The sequence below is a fragment of the Theobroma cacao genome, chromosome 5 (assembly GCF_000208745.1).
Source record: "Theobroma cacao cultivar B97-61/B2 chromosome 5, Criollo_cocoa_genome_V2, whole genome shotgun sequence".
Classification (NCBI taxonomy): Eukaryota; Viridiplantae; Streptophyta; class Magnoliopsida; order Malvales; family Malvaceae; genus Theobroma; species Theobroma cacao.
Window position 1 is genome coordinate 38,669,933 of NC_030854.1, and position 19,534 is coordinate 38,689,466.

The following is a 19,534-nucleotide window of genomic DNA, read 5'->3' on the forward strand; positions in this document are numbered from 1 at the left end:
TATCATAACAAGGGTACACAAGTATTTTGTCCCGTAAGCCCATTTCTTTAATCTTCAATCATTAGTGTTTTCTTTTTCTTTTGACTGTCTTTTTTTATCTTTATTTGACCAATATTTACGGCTCAACAAGAAGCGGATCGAAAATAAATATTTAGCCATTTGGGGTTCGGGTACAAGCCCAACAAACCTACGGCCCAACTAATAGAAGATGAAAGCGGGCCACCCTGGCCCAAATTTATAAAAACCTAAAACCCTCCTTGTCCCCTTTCTCGCTCCATATTCCTTTCAACTCCTCTGCTTCATCCCCTGGAATCACCAGGCTTGAGTTAACTCACTGAATAAAGTATGAGTTCCCTTGCCAGCAGATGTGCAAAGCTCCTTAGAATCTCTGTTCCTACAGCACCTAACTCTTCTCTAGGTCTCTCTTTCTCTCTCTGCTCTTTTTTTTTTCCCTTTTTTTTTTTTACATATATGGGTTGTGGGATTAAACATTATTTGATGTAAGTTACTTTCTTTTTTACATTTTTTTTCTATATGGGTTTTTATTTTTATGGCTGCCATTACAAAAAAGAAAGATTATAAGATAATTTTTTAATGTAAGTTACGTGTAGTTTCTTATGCTGATCAATGTTGGTTCATTTAGCAGTTTTGACAAACAGTTGATTTGCATGATAGGATTTTGATTAATAAAATTGGAATGGCATTTTGGCATATGGTAACTTTGTTAACGAATTTTGTAGTGGCAGGTGTGCAACGTACCTCCAAGTTGTGGTGTTCAACTGGTTCGGTTGGTAGCGAAAATGATGAGGGGAAAGGCAATGAAATGGAAGAAGAGATTGATGATTTTCTTGGCGACAAGTCTGACAAGCGTGAGCCAATGCTTCAAGGTGTCAATCCTGCAAGTGGTTGGAATTACCGTGGTGTACACAGGGTATAACCTATTGATAGTTGTTTCTATTAGTGAGAATTTTGTTGTGAATTTGATGGGCTCTTTGTGTAATGTTAGCATTTGTTCCGGAAAATCTTTGATTATAAATATGACCATTACCTTTAATCATCAAAGATGGTATAGGATGCTTAAGTGATGCTCATGGTAGTTACAAATTCTTTAAGGTTTCTGCTCTGTTAAAAGCATTTAGTTAGAGTAATTGTATTTTAGTTTTATGTTTACTACTCTTACCTTTAAGTGGAAATAAAAACCGATTATTACATTTTTTTTTTACAGGCAATTATTTGTGGAAAAGTTGGGCAAGCCCCTATACAGAAGATATTGAGGAATGGACGAACAGTGACTATATTTACAGTTGGGACAGGTGGCATGTATGACCAGAGAATCATAAGGGACCAAAACACACCACAACCTGCCCAATGGCATCGAATTGCTGTGCATAATGATGCACTTGGGGCTTATGCGGTTCAACAAATCACTAAAAAGTATATATTCATACTCGATGCAATCTAGATTAGGCAATCTAAGAAAATACCAACCATGTTAATCTCTATGTGTGTGTGACAAATGGATTGTTGATGCAGCTCTTCAGTCTATGTTGAGGGTGATATTGAAACTAGAGTTTACAATGACAGCATAAATGGTGAAGTTAAATATATACCAGAAATATGTATCCGTCGCGATGGTATGTGACTTCCTATCGCTTGTGTGTATCTCCTTTTTATTCATGTTATTGTTTTAGGGGCATGTGTTTGTCATCTGTTTGCCATGACCTCATTAACTTAGTAGTACTCTTTGAATTTGATCTGAAACTGATTTAAGTTCTTGAAGGAATTAGACACAGCATTGTGCAATGAACTTTATTATGATTATGTTGCTCTGTTTTACATTAGGAGTCCATTACCTTTATAGGCTTGTACATGGTGTATTGTCAATGTTGAAACATTTTTACCCTATAATGTACCCTTGCAGGAAGAATTCGCCTTATAAAGACTGGTGAAGGTGTTAGCAATATATCGTTCGATGACCTGCGTAAGTTATCTTCCCTTTCTAGCATTTGTGACTGATGGTATACCAACCATGTGATACTGTCATACTTGCAAATTTTGATTGAAAATTTTTGGCTTAACTGGAATAAGCCCAATCCATCCCATTAACCTCATAACTCCGTTATCATCGCTAAAGGTGGCCTTTTAATCCCAAGTGCTTGGAACCTACTACCGACGGACTTCAATGTTCATGATCTCAGTTAGCTTGCAACTTCTTTATCTTCAATCTTTTGATCAGTGCACCTGACTGTTTGTGGCAGGAGAGGGATTGCTGTAGTTTGATGTCTAAGGGCATATTCCAGGAACTTCTCCACAGAAAGTGGGAGCAACTGAAGCTTCTAACTTTGTATTAAAAGAAGAGGAAAAAGTCGACTATTTTAGCCTTTTGCTAATTGGGCCTAAGATGGAATTATGCTTAGTTGTCATAGTTTCTATGTGTCACTTGTTCATTATTCTGCTTTGTTTTTTAAAACTTCTGATTGTCAGATAAATATCCTCATTTAGCCTGTCCTTGCGGCCCCACCTTCTTTCTCTCCATCATGGGACAGATGGGAAGGTACGCACTTGAAGAATCAAGAATGTTAATTGATTTATGATATTATTAATGAGGTTAATATTCAATTACATTTCAGTACCATCTACTCTAGTAACATGATTGCATCAATGTCGTGGTCTACTTGGCATCTTTGATTAATTCCACCCTTTGGCATTCTGTATATTGTCCATTATTAGCAGAATGACCGACTTAAGCTATTGAGGTTTATTGCTTTATGAATACTACACGTTCTGAATGCTGATTAATTGCCTTGAGAAACTCAAGCAATATGAATGCTGTGTTGTATTATTAATCCCATTTGAAGCTAGTTGATTGGAAAGGTGGTGCAGATGGTTAATCCCCCATCTCACTTTTGTTGTCTAATGTTTTATCCAAAGTGTGTTCATAATTTGAGTGGTTAGGTTGGCAAAGATGCACTTTTGTTAATATTAGTCTTATTCTATTAAGTAGTTTTGTAATTATAAGGTATTACTAGTACTACTTTAAATAACTTTTCAGCTGAAATAATGTTGAATGACACCTGTGATGATGCAATGCAAGTTAAATGAGTTGATTTCCTTGGATTGTGTATTTGGCTTTCTCTCCCATATTGTAAGTGCTCACTCTGTTCTTTGAGTGGCTTAATTTAAATCTAAAACCCCTCTTCTTTTGGCTCATTTCTTTCTTGACGTCTTCCCATTCTTTTTTAACTCGAGCACAAAGAAAGAATGCTTGACACCACCACCCCTCCCCAAAGAAAGAAACCCAAAGATCTTATGATCCAATGGTTATTGGGTTTTGAAAATATGGTTGGTTGATTGGTGCAAAGACTTACAATCTGATGATTTTATTAGCCTATTATGATTCATTGTAACTACCTAGGATTCATGGACACATTAACACCCCAATGGCCTAGGTAAAATAATGTAAGATTTGGTCCTAACTCTTGTGCTTTTCATTCCTTATCTTTTTTCTGACCGAACCTAAGATTTCCACTATTAAATACACACACCCACTCCGCAGAAGGCAAGTGCCCCCCCTATAAAATTCCAAACAAGGAAAGTGGGATCAGAGTATAATTCCACGGACACTTGTTGACTTAAGGTTATCTAATGCCCACAAATTTGGAATCCACTGGTGCCAATGAGATTCTTATAGTATTTGATTAGGGATTTATATTTTATATACCATCACAGTATATTATCAATAAATCAAACATGGTCATTTTCAAAGATTTTTTAATTTTTATCTTTACATCTATATGAGGTGGCACTTTATAATTAACTGATAATATATAAATTTTATGTGACAATAATACATCAAATATAAACCAATTGATCATATATTTTTCATGTATTATAAGAATGAATTTTGGTTATATTTTAAGTTGAAAATTCCTTATCTTAAATTATATTTTTAGGTGAATTGCTCAATGCAATGCATGTTCAATCTTAATGATTGGTGCATATTGTGTGCACTTAAATGTCACACATAGAAAGAAAAAGAAAATTAAATAAAAATTCACATCAAAGACAGGAGCAGCTGCAATCAATTAATTGGATGGTGCTTAATTGGTAGTTACAAGTTAACAGAGACCCGAATTCTCAAACTTTCTCCCTCTAAATTTGCTCACTCTTTGCCTTTCGGTATAGGTTCCTTTGTGTAATGATGGTCACTGAGCGGTTGCATGACAGCAAGCATCAAAATCTAGTTTAAAAACCCATTGTTAGTTGACTTTGAACATGTAGAGCTAATGAGCTTCAAAGTTCATGGAGGTCACACTAGCTTTTTTTGTTTTTTGGTAAATACATATTCAATTCCCTCCATAATTGGTCTTCTAAATATGGTAGATATGGACATGTTTCGGGCTCCAGTTGGTTGGTAATGCAAGTAAAAAAGGATGCACTGTGATTATTTTTAGCATGCTTTTGGATTCTCCTACACGTAACATTGTTTTGTCTTCAGGTTCCACTTGCTGTATATAAAGGAGCATCGAGTTCTCAGGCTTTCCCTGCAGAGAACTTGGTGTCATTTCCCCCCCTGGTTTCAAAAACTAGACTAAAACATGGTGCCTGCTGTGATAGTTTTCTTGTTTGTTTTGGTAACCCAAGTGTCAGCCTTCCGTTTTTGCCCCAAATGTGGTAAAATGGAAGTTCCATATCCACTTAGCACTGATGAAAACTGTGGGGATCCTAGGTACAGGATCTACTGCAACAATGGTGTCCTAGAGTTCATGTCAGCTCAAGGGTTTTACTATAACATTCTCAGCATTAATCCCTGGTCTTCTAAGCTTGTTATAAGCCCGCCCTTGATACAGGAAAACACTTGTTACTCTGCTGATCTCGGTGTAGGGGGGTTAGTGCTCGATGAGAACTTACCTTTCAACATCTCTACTCGTAACACTGTCATGTTGTTTAACTGCTCTGATAGCATTCTGTTGTCCCCATTGAATTGCTCTTCAAGCAGCTTCTGTAGGCAGTTTGAGGATGCGGGGAAAGGGGGAAGTGGCTGCAGAGGAACACTTTGCTGCCATTTCTTGAAAGATGCATCCATGACCTCGCATAGGATCAGGGTCAGGCTTGGAGGCTGCACTGCTTATACTTCTGTGGTTGGTAAAAAGCCTAATGATCCCATTGATACATGGAACTATGGCATTGAGCTGCAATGGCTGCCTCCTTTCTGATAAAATTTCAGTTAGTTTCTTTGACAAGCTATAAATCATGTTGCTCCCTGGAATAGTGTCTCATCTTTCTGTTATATGTATCTGTTCAACTCTGATCGTTATGCTGTTGCTTTTCTTGCTTTGTTTCATTGTAATATCAGTGAATAAATGAAATGCATGTCGGTTTTAACTTTAAACTTTCAATGGTAGGAAAGCTGAAGTTTGCTTTCGAACTGGGCTTCTCCAGGGTTGAATTTCGACTTATGAATGCTGATTGTAGTAACCAACAGGATTCTTTTAGGAGTATGAAGCCCACTTTAGCAGGCTGTTAAGGCATGCCCTTGATGGCCCAATCTTCTTGACTTTCTTTATAGGATCTTCAATTTGCCATGCCCGTCAGCAGAAAGAAAACCCATGAAATGCCAGCCTTGAGCTGATTTTTCCTTTTCCTTTTCGCTTTTATATTAGGATTACTCAAGTGGATTAACCATGTCAACAACATCTCCCAGTTATTTGGGACTTGATCTGATCTATCTCCAATCAAGAAGTATATCTATTAAAGTTGTGGGTCAGAATTTTCTTAAGTCAACAGCAAATTTCACCATCAATTCCTTAAGGTTATAAATAACTGCACTAGTAACACTGCATTGTTGAAATCTGTATGTAAAAGCAAATAGTGCAGTAGGCATGCATGGATCAAGTTTAATTGTTGATTCAATCAATCCAATCATAAGCAGGCTATGGAGTTGAGAAGATGCCCTTGCTAATGGAGAAAGGCAGCAGGAATAAATATATTACTATGCAATCTTCAGTTTTAATTACAAATTCAAGCGGTTAGCAATCAAACTATCACAAATATCTATCAGATAGCATCCTTGTCCCGAGTTGGTCAGTAAAATAGCCGAGCGCACAAACGTAAACTCACAAACAATATGGCAAAACACCTACTCTTATCTCTACCTCGATTCTTACACGCATCTATTGCAATCACCACCAGGTAAAGGAAAACCAAGCATGTTCGCACTGCCAGGAAAAAAATACATCATATTTACTTTGTTACCGGAAAAGATGTTATGTGGTCACTGTGGGTCTGCTTGGCCTTTTTCCTTCCATGGCATCTTTCTTTTTCCGACAGTTAGTGCAGAGAAAGGGTCCTTCCCAGGGCTTCGAAGCAGGTGAGAAAAAAGGCCCAGAGTTCACAGTTAAACCCTCTGACGGGGGTTGATCAACTTGACAGACTGCACATTTGAAGATTCCAGAGTTTGTATTCATGGGAAAATCCTTTCCCAACCTGCAATTTTTATTACAAAAAACAGTGCAGTTAGAGACTGATCTATTTTAAAAACCTCTGTAATCCTTGTCCCCACAGCAATATATCAATTTAAACAACTTTAAGTTAAATGCCATCTTGAAATAATCAGTGCTTTTTTGCCCGGAAACCAGGCATTTAGGTGCAAAGCTGACATGAAAGTAGGAGAAACTTAACTGATTGGTCGTGATCAATATGTCAAACATCAAATCTACTTATGAATTATATTACTATAAACATTCAACCAGCACAGATGTAAAAAAGATTGTGAAAAACATTGGCAACTTCTGGCAATTTTTGTATGGCCTGCCGGTTTATTTTAAAACCATCCATATTCTTTCCCACAGGCACTTACCACCCCACATACATTTTATAAAGCAAAAGGCAACATAAAAAACAAATTAGAAGGGCAAAGGAAAGTTCTAACGAATGAATACCTTTCAGCAAGCATGGCAGAGCCCTCTTCAAATAGCTCCTCAACAACTCCAACAACAGAAAGTTTATTTGTAGTCTTGTTTGTAGAATTTTGAGATCTCTTCCCAAAAAGAAGAGAACTGAACACATTCTGCTTCTTCCTTGGTGTTGGAGGTAGGACAGGATGGTCACAAGGAATAATATCAACAACCAGGCAGGTTGTATCATCCTTCAGGCCCCTTGACCTCAAAGCTTCCTAAAAATAGTGTTAAAAACAAGAATTAATATTAAGGCAAATTGAGTAGATAATAATATAAGGAGAAAACCCAGTCTGGAAATCACCTTAACAACCAGCTTTGCTGCAAGGTCTGCAGGTAAACCCCGACATGACTTGGCAGCCACAGCTGAAGACAAAGCATCCCAAATACCATCTGAAGCAATAATAAGCCGTCCTCCAGCATTTGACAACTAAGCAAAAACAAAAAAGAAGTTTCAAGGTTTGGATACTCAGAAGAAAATTAATTGATAAATGCCCAGCAATAAGACATGAAGACATAACCTTCACTTGCTTAACATGCGGTATCGGGACAATAAACTCTCCAACATCTGTGTCCCCAATAGACCTAGACAGGCATAATCCACCGGGCCAGCAACGGAGGGGACCAACCTATTCTCATAACACAGATTCAACCCATAAGGAGGAGTCATAAACAATCATAACCTTCATAAACAACCCATTCCACCACATCCAATTCCCGCAAACCAAAAAAGAAAAAGGAGAGAAAGTTCTCATGCTGTAAAAGCAGAATACCTCATTGCCCCCAAAAACATTAAGTCTTCCTACTTCACCCCCACTGGCAGTGACACGCTCCCTCTCTTCTGCATTCTCTTCCAGCCTGTGATCCACCGTCAGGAGAGAAACTACACCACCTTGGGTGTCCAATATACATCGAGAATCACCAACAGATGCAACAGTGACAGTCCATCCATCTATTACAACAAATGTCACTGTTGTCCCAGAAGTTTCCCCTGTCATCAATATAAATGACTACAATGATAAGCATGCAGCAGAATTTGACTGAGAAAAAAAGTGTGATGAAACAGAAATGAATACATGCCTCTCTGCTGAAATTCAATGTCTGTTTTCACAAAACCTGCAACCAGTGCCCGAGGAAGGGCTTGAAGCCACTCCTCCCTGCTGATGCCTTGCGGAATTGCACTCAAGACATTACTCAATAAATTCTCCTTTGCAAAAATGGCAGCTGATATACCATTATGCCCATCAAAAATCTGCCAATAAAACCAATATTAGGAATCTCGACAAGCATCAAAAGTAATGTCACAGTTATTATGCTCAACTTGATCTATGACCACCCCAATTGGTTCTCATTTTTATGAGGACAAATTAAACAAGAGCATATGTTCACCAGAACTCAACCCAGTGAATCTCTTTTTTCCCATACTGTAATTCAAGCTCTCAATTTCTTTCCTCATTTCTTCACAACCAAACAGGAGGAATCCATAATGTGCTATTTAAGCTGATAAGCCAACATCCTTCATGTTTGAGAGAGCAAGCGAGAGAGAGAGAGAGAGAGAGAGAGAGGGTGGGCAAAAGGAGGAAGATAGTACCGCAAATACTGAAAAAGTTGTCGCTGGATTGCCAGGAACCCTCTGACAATCAGGTTTAACCAGAAAGTAGTCTTCTCCTTTTTTAGCCAAAGCGGCCTGTCCAAACTTCACAAAAGGCTTCTCAACTTTCTCATTCCTCAGCTCACGACCAATCAAAGTCGCAAGTGGAACAAGAGGTGGCTTCATCCTCGATACTTCAGCCTGGCTCATGTTAGTTTAGATCTCAACATTTCCAAAACTCTAATGCCAAAGCCCTAGCAGTCCAAATGAAACTATTTAGCATCACCACATTTAAAGGTAAGAAAAATGCGCAAGGCAAACATATCAATTCTTCAAAAATCAGTTTAGTCTGATAAGACATAGAAGACTTGCAACAAGCTAAACAGTAGCATTCAAGAAGAATTAATAAAAAAAAATATTCCCAAAATTATTTCCATCATTATACATCATATAAGATGATATACAAAGCCAAATGGGTACATGATAGTCTCAAGCTTTGACATTTCCTAAAGCTTCCATGCAAAAACCAATTAACAAAAAACTCCCTGACACATTTCACCACTTTAATTCACAACATTAAAACAAAAATCCCCAGAAACTGATCTGAAAATTTCCACATACAAACTCACTGTTATTAAATTCACACCAACCCCCCAAAAGCAATGCGACTCAAAAAGAAATAAACGAATCAATCAAAGACAATGTACAAAATTTATTACCCAAAGCTAAATTCTTTATCCATTAAAAAAATTAACCTCAAAAAAAGGTCATTTTCAGCCCATCAATCTACAAACGAAATTCAGATAAATCTAAACCAACCCATTTTCAATTGTTAGCTTACAAACTCAAAATTCAGCTCAAGATCCAAAATTGAACATAAATCAAGCTAAAAAAATGAACAGCCAACTCCACTCCCCCCCCACCCCCACCCCAAAAAAAGAAGTGGACTTTGAGCAACCCAAAAAGAAAACTCACAGCTGAAACATGAAGAAATAGGAACCTCAGATCGCGCAGATATGGCCGTACATTGGGTGTTTCTTCATTTCTCTGCATGTATAAAAAGCATTCCTTTTTGTGCTTTTCTGGGTTACAAAAATCAAAGCTGAAAAACCCTAAAAGAGAGTAGAGAGACAGAGAGAGAGAGAGCTCACAGTGATTTGATTGGAAGAGAAGTCTAGAGAGAGAGAGAAACGCGGGTTTCAGGTGCTGATTTCCGGACAAAAACTTTTGATAATGACTTTTATGTCCTAAATCTTAATCTTTTGTAATTATAGGGAACAAAATACCTTGTTAAATTACAAAACAGCCCTTTGTAATTGATTTTTTAATTTTTTTATATTTAAATTTTAATTTTACATTGTCTTTCATTCATTTTATTTTTTACAACTAACAACATTTATTTTCAAAAAGGTCAATATTTAATTTTATGAATAAAAATATTATAAAGAAAAAGGAAGATATAGTAGGTATTAAAAGGAGAAAGTGGGTTTTGACTTTTGATTTGTATTCCATTTTGTTTCATCCTACAAGGCATAATCTGCCTGGCTTATATCATGAAAGAAAATCTATCTGTCAAATTTTTCTTGGTCTAAAAGGAAACTGGATTTGACTTCTCTGCTCATTCATCCCCTAAGACTTACTTTTCTCTATGATAACAATAGTGGAAATTTGCTGTGTTTTGGCTGGCAGAAGAAAAATGGTGGGGTTGGGAGATATCTACTACTGATTTGTTTAGGTGGGAGGATTAAGCAAAACACAAAGATTAAGGCTTTGTTTGTTTAGGAGAAATTGGATTGGGCAGAGGATGCCAGATGAAAGGAATGAAACATGCAACCAGGCCAAACAAGACATAATCAGTCCCAAATCCAACATTTTTTTTTTGTTAATGAGGGACCTAAAATATGAAATAAAGGGAAGAATTATTCAAAGTCAGAAGCTTGTGATTACAAATTGGGATTTGGGTTTGCAAGTTTCTCATATCTCTTTGGGTTACTCGTTTCCCATTATGTGTTGGCAATCATGGTTCAACAAGTGGGAAATTTGCAAGCTGCCCCTCACTGATTGCTATATATATTTTTTAATACCTTTGACTTTGTTTCCAAACATGAAGTTGGGATGACAATTTAACAAGGACAAAAAAAGATGTTTATTAATTTTTTAAAGTGGATTTTATTTTCGGGTACATGTTTTCATCATCATTTTAATATTTTTATTTACAAAATAATAAACTTATTACGTGACATAAATTATTAAAAAACCTTTTACAAAATAATAAGCAAAGGTCAATGTATGGAGATAATATCAATGTATGAAAGCAACGCTTGTTAGGAAAAAGGTCAATGTATGAAGGCAGCGTCAGTGTACAGAAACAGTGTTTGTTCGGATACTATATTAAGTGACAATATGTGTGTCAAATCAATCAAAAAGATAGTGGCAATATTGGTTTTGCAAGAACAAGAGGGGCAAGGGCATTTTGATTTTGAAATGTGGCAAAAAGGCCAAAGCACAAAGCTTAATTCTTAGTTGAGGGCAACTCAACCTTTTCTTGTGGGGGGTGGTTGTCTCTTTAATGGAATTTAGTGGATATATCTCACATTCTAAGAAAAAACCATCAAGGTACTTGCTGAGGTGGCCATGTGTTCGTGGGACCTACATAGAGGTGGACATTCGTTGGAAAGGAAAGGGAGAACATGTAATGAACAAGCAAGTGGATATTTTGTTGTGCTTCAGTTGTGGCTAAAATCACTCCTGGTCTTGGGTCTGGGTCGTATGCAACTCCTGTAGCTGTAGGTCATAATTCCTAGTCACATTAGATAAGCATCACTTCAGCTCATCAGCATGTTGTTCCTGGGTTCAATCTTCAATATAAGAGGGATTCAAACTGTATAATCATTGAGTCTAATGCTTGAGTTTTATGAAATGATTTTGAGCTTGGGTCTGTGCGATTCTTATAATTGTAGATCATAAATCCATAGTCATTAGATAATATCAAATCAATATATAAACATTTTATTTCCGGGAGGTTCAATTTTAAATTCGAAAAGAAAGATTTGAACTTAACTCGAGATTTGATATGCTAATCATTGATCAAATGTTCTCATGCTATGCTGTTTTGTTTATACTCAAATAATATCATGATTCATTGATGTACTCCATATAATACAATTCCTCCCTTCTGCCCTCATTGTACAACCTTCTTTTTCCTTTCCAATCTTAATTCTACAAGAAAGAACAATTGATGGGGGAAGGGGGAAGAAAAAAAGCAAGAAGTTCCCAAAATCCACACCAGTGTGAGCAAATCAAATCAAGGAGGTGGATCATCATAGGGGGATTATGATTGACCACCACTAAGCACAGGCAACTGAGAAAATTGTTGCCACTTTGTATATGTGAACCTCTCCCTCTCTCAAATGATAGATACACAAGAAAAGGGCAAGAAAATGGGACAGAAAGTGAAAAAAGAAGAAGGGAAAAAAATGATGAAGCCAGTTTCCTTAACACTTCAGTTTAATCACTTTGTAGACCCAGTTTTCCTCTTTCCCTTGTGCAAATTCGGATTAACTCCATTTGAAGACTTCCTCATTGATGGTGAAGGAATTAGTGATGGAATTGAGCTCCTGGTTGCAAACCAAGAAAACAGAACAACAAGAAAATCAGGATTCTAAGCTCGTAGAAATAAACTGAAATTTGCAGTAAGAGAACAGCGTAGCATGATGTGATCAGGCAGCTTACCTGAATTCTGTGCTCTTTACTGTCCTAAGTTGCTGTTTCTTTGGTTTAGATGCCAAACCATTCGGACCACTGGTAATCTTAGGAATGTTGGATTGCCAAACCGAGTCATTCTCCGAACAATCACTAGTTGCAGCTTCAAGGTCAGAATCATCCGTAGAGCCAACTTCGGACCGAGTTCGTTGCAGATCATAGTCTTGGTTGCCCTTTCTGTTTGTAGTGAACTTATTCAAGTTTTGTTCCGGGTATATCTTTGTTGGACCACGAATGTAGCTCTGATTGAACTTGTCAGGCAGTTGTCTGTTGCCTGCTTCCCTACTTGCTGATGGATTTCGATCCTTGCTCATGTTGCTATGCCTCTTCACCATGACTTTATCAACCCAGTCACCAGGAACTGAATCTCTGTCGTCATCCTTTACAGTTACTGCAGGACTGCTAAGAGGTGGCCACAGAGATGGATTCGCTAGCATCTCTTGGATCTCCAAGCTATCTCTCCTAGATGTGGATGAAGAGTCATTCTGAATCAGCAGGCAAAAGCGTATCATGTTAGGCAAATCTTATCCTTGGTTGAAAACATTGACAGAAAATTGACAGTTTTTCTATCTCTGAAAGATGATTCAATGGGTAGATGATTGGTTCTGAAAGCAAATTAATCTGCAAAGATGATAAGCATTTACTATAATCCTTAGAGTACTTCTATAAGATGGATAAACCAGTTCTGAAGCTTAATTGTTAAATCTGCAATCTACATCCTGTAAACATGTTAATCATTATTGGAAGATAAAGTTCTACCAATCGTAGCAGTTATATTATACCTCAGTGTTCGCAAGGCCGTTAGATAGATCACTGAAACTCTGCAATTTAGGAAGAGAAGCTGATGATTCAAGCTTTGGTCTACTTTCTGGGCTACTGGATTGAGTATGTTGCAGGTACTCTGGCATTCCTTCCTTTCTTGCTAAGGCTGCTTTAAGACTAGCTATCTGAAAACAATTGAGATGAGTAAATATAAGCACAGGTATGACAGCAGACACTTCTAAGTTAAAATGCAGAAGGGGCACATGGAGAAACCTGTTCTTTAAGCTCTCTCACTTCTCCACTATCTTTGTTCACTTTAGCAGCACCAAGCTCAACTGTGGCAACCCTTTCTGCAAATTTAAGTGTACTAATTGTTTCTCCCAGAGCTTCATACTCTGGAGCAATGTGAACGAACATGAGTGTTTTGGCTTGTCCTCCTGACAGATGAGAACAATAACATGGTCACAAAGAAGAATACAGTACCAGCACCTTTTTTAGGTTGGAGGGGGTTTCAGATAATCTTACCAAGTGAATCTTGGAGCAACTGCGTAAGTTTACTGTTTCTATAGGGAACGTGTGAGCTTTTTGAAGCAAGAGAAGCTATCACATCTCCTAAAGCAGATAGAGATTTGTTGATATGTTGCGCCTCTTTTAACCTATCCCCAGTCACCTCAGATTTATCTACCCTTTCACTTCCTGCCAGATCAACCAGGTGCATAGAACCACGAAGAATGTTTCCTGAAGTGAGGTCTTTTCCTTGAACATGAACTGTCAAGCAGCTGGTTTTCAGGACCAATCAGAAACTTAGCATGGTTTAGAGCACAACTAGAAATGAAATTAATCTTTTCGAAATTAAAAACCAGAAACATTAGACTGAACCTGTGAGATCGACTACTTCTGTCATTCATGGCTGTGGCGCTAACTGCACGATTCTTTTGCCCAAGATTCATCAAATTTATGACATCAAATGTTGATGATACAGGTACAAGGCTTGCATCAGGTACATTAATACCATTTTGAGAGCTGTTACGAATTTCTAATGTATGTAGAAGTTAAAGAACACAAATGGGTTTGAGGCACCAATGAACAACATAAAACATTCTGGAGAAATACACATAAGTCTGATATAAAGGATATCTCTTATTTATACCGTCTGCTGAAAGGAGATCCCTGACTTGTTCATTGTAAATTTCAAGCATTTGCACAGAAATATCATAGGAAATGGTTTCTTTCCTCTGGTTTGAGAGGAGAAATAGATCACTCAATGCCCTGTAGTTTACACCTAACTCTTCCTCTGTGAGCTCCTTAGGCCCTGTCTGGATTCATAAATGAGATGAATTAGCATAACGTATTTGACTGACTACAGTAAGAAAAAAAGATTCTTATTAGCATTATCACTGCTGTGACAAAAAGCTGCATTTCTTACCATGGTATAAGTTTTCCCTGATCCTGTTTGGCCGTAAGCAAATATGCAAACATTATAACCATCAAGAACGGACCGAATCAAAGGTTGGGTATCAGAGAAAACCTCCGCTGCAGGGAAAGAGAATCCATGCTCAGGAAAGGCTTAAAAACCAAAAACAAAATTACATGGATAGAATCATAGAGAGAAGAACATCTTTCGAATCACTAACCTTGGGTTACAGAAGGACTGAATATTTTGTTAAATGTGAATGATTTCCGTCCCTCTTTTCCATATTTTGAAGGGGTGATAATTGCGATAGTACTGTCATCTATGTTGTCTACAGAACTCAAACTGTTTGATTGCCCGTTCAAGAATGGCCTTACCCGGCAGTATACTCTTATATTCCCTAAAACATAGAACAAATACAATTGAGAATGATTTGACTGTGGTGATAGTTTCTCTAAATCAAGCCTTTGAACTGTTAAGACAGCTACCTTTCAGGTCCTGCACTTGATTGTATAACTTGCGGTTTTCTTCAAGAACTCTCTGATATCCTGAAGCAGCATAAGCTAGAGTATGCAAGTGTTTACCTATTAAGAGAAGCTAGAATGAGAAATATTACATTTTCCTTTTAAGAACAAACCTGAAAGTAATCAAGGATTGACTTCAGTTTGTACCTAGATTGACAAACTCTTCTTGGCACATCCTTTGCAAAAACTGCATGCTGGCTTTTGTGGCATGAAGTCTATGCTTCAGTTCCTATAGGTACAAATACATCAACCACTGCATCCCTATCGTAGACAAAAACGAATATTATAACTCGAATCAATGCTAACTGCAAATCACCAGGATATCTTCTTGTTGTTGTTCAAATAATGTCTGCTGTTTCAGAAGATGTCTTATTGATTCCTCATCAGCATTGCACTTCCCATCGTAAAGTTCTTTTTTCTCTGATTCTGCTGATGATTCATCTTCAATCATTTCCTCAGCTGGGGCCTCTACTTCAACCTTCATCATCATTTAAAAGATATGAAGGTATTTCAGTGATAATCACATGAATCAATAACCGAAAGCTACTTAAAACATTGGCCTACCTTGTCATCAGTTGAAGCAGTTCGTGAAAGCAAATTATCAGGAACAGATTCTTCCATATCTTTTGCTGTAGTTTTAGTCTGTCAGATTACCAAAAATAAGTTCACCTTTCAAAAAAAAAATGCTAGTAAGAGAATTGAGGAACCATGTATACGAATGGATTACTGAGATCAGAAGACAGATTAGGCCATCAATGGATATGCTGCAGACAGCCCTCGACACTTATAATATTATCTGCTGACAATCGTTTGAAATTTTGAAGATAAAGAGTAAACGCTTGTGAAGAGTTAAAGCTACTCAAAAATATTGGCCTACCTTGTCATCACATGAAGCAGTTCTTGAAAGTGAATTATCAGGGACAGATTCTTCCATATCTTTGTTGTAGTTTTAATCTGTCAGATTACCAAAAATAAGTTGACCTTTCTAAAAAAAAAGCTAGTAAGAGAATTGAGGAATCATGTATATGAATGGTTTACTCAGATCAGAAGACAGATTAGGCCATCAATACATGCTGCAGACAGCCCTCGACACTTATAATAGTTACAAAAAGGTGCAAGAAAATTATCTGCTGAAATTTTGAAGATAAAGACTTAACACTTGTGAAGAATTAAACCTGCTCACCAGTTCATTTTGGCTCGCCAAGCGACGCTGAAACTCCTCCAAGACTTTATTGAACATAGATTCCACAATCTGTTACAACCAGAAGAGTTATCTTTTTGTGGTTTGTCCTCAGTAAACTATTGAAAAGATAGATTGAAGCAAAAAGAGTAGTTTTAAGTTGGAAAGTGAAAGTTTGCAGCAAACACATTTTCCCTCATAAGATAAACATTTTCCTGATTCACTATCCCATTCTAATACCATACAGGAAGAAGGTTTGCATATTTAGCAGCAAATAAGTTTCTTATTCCATCCTGACTGAAGTCGCTGTTTGAGATGTTTTTGTAGGAGCAGAAGGACCTCACCGTGGGAATTTCTTCTTGCTTCTTATCTGAAAGAGCTGCACGAACTAGCATATGCAAAGAACGGACGGAACCCTGCAGATAACAATGAAAATGGCCTATCAGTTGCTTCTCATTTCAATCCTGATCAATCAGATAGCATGAACATGCAAAAATATAAAAAAAAGCTCACTAACTGCTTCACTGAGGTCTGACTGATCACTGCACAAGCTTTCTACAGACTTCTCACCCAAGGACATGGTCCTTGACATCGAATTCGTGAATGGTTCAGAGCTTTTTCGTACAAAGGGTTTCCCTGTCCCAAAATTTGAGGGTTTGGCATTTGCAGAATACTTCCATGAACCAATTCCACCACTTTGTTTCCATTCACTGTAAGACTTCAGTGCTAGAACACAGTTCACAATCCTTGAAGATTTCCCACCCTGAAATAAAATCAAGAAATTAGCATTCACATTCATGTAGACAAGAAGATAATTTCAACACTAACCTGTTCCAAATCAGAGGCTTCAAATGTTGGAATCCCCATTTCCTCTACAGCTACAAGGAAGTTTCTCACATTCTCAAAGTATTGGAATGCTGATAGAGCAGCCCCATCTGGAATAATGACAGAATCACAAGCTCCTTCTACTACCTACAATTAATACAAAAAATAAATCGAAATTGGGTAGGACAATTGATCGAGCAAATAGAATACTATCAGAAACTGATTGTTGAAGCAAACCTTTGGCACTGCTCCAGGCTGGACCTTGTTAAGAACATTGCAAAGGATTATGCCACTTCGCAATCCAAGCCTGAATTCTTCTTCAGAAGGCTCAGCAGGCAAGTCTTTACCCCCAACAACACCTACTTTTTTTCTCAGCCACCCAGCAGCTTCATATCTTCTCAAAGCTACAAAAATGTAAAATGGTGATGATATTAAAACTTCTCCTTTGCATTCTTTCAGCAAACGCAAGCTCAGAGAATCAACCAAGAAAAAGAACATTTCAACAAATCATGGAAGTTAAAAGAATTAAAAACCGGGTCTTCGACGTCCTTTGAAATGTAATGCGTTTCCAATTTGTTTGGAGATTACTTGAAAGGGGAAAAAATGAAGAAAATGTGCCTTTTTTTATAGCCAAAATTGTCAGAAAGATGCAGATTTTATGATTATTTCTGAGAAATGCGATGCAGAATTCATGAAACTTGGTAAAATAAGATCAATTTGAATATCTTAACATGAAACTCAGAAAATCTGAAGCTCAAAATTTGATCAAAAACAAATAAGAAGCCAAAAGAACTAATGATCATGCAAGAAAGCACCAAGAATGTTTTCAAGATTGATCAAGATTTAGAGAAATAACAAAAAAACCATTGATCATTCAATAGAATCAAATAAGAAATTAAAAACAGAGCAGGAAAAAATAAACCAAAAATTTAGATCATTACAAGATTCCTCGATTTTTCTCGAAGCCAAATTAATGTCGCTTATTGGAGTTCCTTGCTGTTGAAGAACTTCCTCCAAAACTGATATCACGGAGAATTGCAAATTCGACTCTGTTGCCATTTTGTAACAAAACCAGCCGTTGAATTGAAAAATAATACAAAAATTTTCAGAATCAATTCAAAATTTTAATTCCTTTTCATTTATATTCAAAACCCAAATCGTGAAAAACCAAAAAAATAAAAGAATTTGAATCTTTTTCTTTTTCTTATAATCAACAGCTCTGTCAAGAAACAGAGGAGGATAAAAACAGAGACCAAAAATTCTGTTTTTTTCTTCTTCTTTCCTCTATTTTTTTCTTATTTTCTTTTTGGGGTATTGGATCTCTCTGTGGAGATAATACAGAGAGAGAAAAATTGGAGGTTTTAAAAGATTTCCTCTCACTTTCTCTCAGTTTCTCTCTCTCTCCCTCTCTCTTTCTCTCTGTTTTTCTCACAGTTTCTCTCTAATATTGAAGAGAAAAGCTATACACCGAACCTGGTTCCGAGCCTCCAGGTTATGAGAGAGCTTCACGGTTTATATTTCCCCGAGTGAGAAAATGATGGACTAATTTTAAAACTTTTGTCTTTTTTTTTCCTTTTACCCTTTTTTATTATTTATTTTTAATTTAAAAATTAATTAATTATTCATCTTCTTTCTTTTACTTAATTAATTAATTAATTTTATTATTTTTTTTTAGTTTAATTGATTAATTAATTGGCTTTCAAGCACTTGGCGGGACCCCTTAACCCTTAGGTTACTCAAAAGATTAGTGGAGAAATCATGGAAAATCTAGGGCATAGATTTCATTCAATAAATTTTAGATTCTTGTTAGCTTATAGTAATTATAATGTCTAAATTTCAATAATTAAAAAAATAAGTATAGGGTTGAGATCGTAATTTAATTTCTAATGATACGTATTTCATAATTATATTTATATCGGATCATACTCTACTTTCAAATTATATATACAATCTTCTCAGGTGAAAATAATACATGTATAAACAATTATGATTAAATCGTATATGTAATCATGTACAAGTTCATCATTTATTTAGTAAAATTTACATAAAAGAATGTGTAATTTTAATTATTAGGCATTGAGTAGTACAATAAAATTATTTTTTTTATATAAAAAATTGAAAGAGAGATGATCATATTCAAAGTCCAAAATTATAATTTAATAATACAGGTGTTATTTCTAAAATCAAATTATTTTTTAGTAGTATAGGCGAAAATGTTCTTAAACTCGAGTCTAATTCTATTTCTTCTAAGTTAAGAAATAATTTTATAAATATAAAAAGAAAGAGATTAAAAGGAAATATGTATTGATTTTATGTGTTATGGACTAGCATCTTGATTGTGACATGAGAACAGTGGTATATCAAATGAACCCATCAATATTGTATGTGAAAGCAAATTCATTTGATGCAATAGCTCAAATGTTGCTTTCATGTTGAGTTCATCTTATGTTTAAGTATTTGGTACAGTGACTAATGGAGAAATTATGCATATTCTATGGTTCTATTATATCCTAAAACGCATAA

The 19,534-nt window shown here is 36.4% G+C and overlaps 4 protein-coding genes across 8 annotated transcripts; 2 read left to right on the forward strand and 2 right to left on the reverse strand.

The window, feature by feature from the left end:
• On the forward strand, positions 251-2,635 carry LOC18600534 (single-stranded DNA-binding protein, mitochondrial). 2 transcript variants are annotated; one of them, XM_007031020.2, is made up of 6 exons: positions 251-418; positions 741-931; positions 1,226-1,434; positions 1,534-1,634; positions 1,922-1,981; positions 2,259-2,635. In XM_007031020.2, exons 1-6 carry the CDS (start codon positions 346-348, stop codon positions 2,273-2,275), a joined length of 651 nt encoding a protein of 216 aa, XP_007031082.1. In that variant the 5' UTR covers positions 251-345; the 3' UTR covers positions 2,276-2,635. The 2 variants fall into 2 exon arrangements, with proteins under 2 accessions (XP_007031082.1, XP_007031081.1); XM_007031019.2 differs by having other exon boundaries at positions 260-418; positions 747-931.
• LOC18600535 (wall-associated receptor kinase-like 20) lies at positions 4,599-5,390 on the forward strand. Its single transcript, XM_007031021.2, has one exon. It carries the CDS (start codon positions 4,599-4,601, stop codon positions 5,214-5,216), a length of 618 nt encoding a protein of 205 aa, XP_007031083.2. The 3' UTR covers positions 5,217-5,390.
• LOC18600536 (probable protein phosphatase 2C 5) lies at positions 5,942-9,777 on the reverse strand. Of its 4 annotated transcripts, none has more exons than XM_007031022.2 (9): positions 9,699-9,777; positions 9,523-9,594; positions 8,548-8,801; positions 8,037-8,208; positions 7,730-7,947; positions 7,478-7,585; positions 7,261-7,386; positions 6,942-7,174; positions 5,942-6,486 (listed from the first exon to the last, which is right to left on the reverse strand). In XM_007031022.2, the coding sequence occupies exons 3-9, from the start codon at positions 8,755-8,757 to the stop codon at positions 6,267-6,269; spliced, it is 1,287 nt and encodes a 428-aa protein (XP_007031084.1). In that variant the 5' UTR covers positions 8,758-8,801; positions 9,523-9,594; positions 9,699-9,777; the 3' UTR covers positions 5,942-6,266. The 4 variants fall into 4 exon arrangements, with proteins under 4 accessions (XP_007031084.1, XP_017977704.1, XP_017977705.1 ...); XM_018122218.1 differs by having other exon boundaries at positions 6,164-6,218; positions 6,295-6,486; positions 8,548-8,748; positions 9,523-9,773; XM_018122215.1 differs by having other exon boundaries at positions 8,548-8,748; positions 9,523-9,772.
• LOC18600537 (kinesin-4) lies at positions 11,670-18,128 on the reverse strand. Its single transcript, XM_018122408.1, has 20 exons — positions 17,953-18,128; positions 17,249-17,415; positions 17,015-17,158; positions 16,704-16,949; positions 16,531-16,602; positions 16,186-16,258; positions 15,884-15,957; positions 15,571-15,648; positions 15,323-15,484; positions 15,154-15,235; positions 14,971-15,066; positions 14,706-14,882; positions 14,498-14,604; positions 14,209-14,387; positions 13,951-14,112; positions 13,597-13,850; positions 13,345-13,508; positions 13,092-13,256; positions 12,280-12,794; positions 11,670-12,164 (listed from the first exon to the last, which is right to left on the reverse strand). The coding sequence occupies exons 1-20, from the start codon at positions 18,068-18,070 to the stop codon at positions 12,059-12,061; spliced, it is 3,141 nt and encodes a 1,046-aa protein (XP_017977897.1). The 5' UTR covers positions 18,071-18,128; the 3' UTR covers positions 11,670-12,058.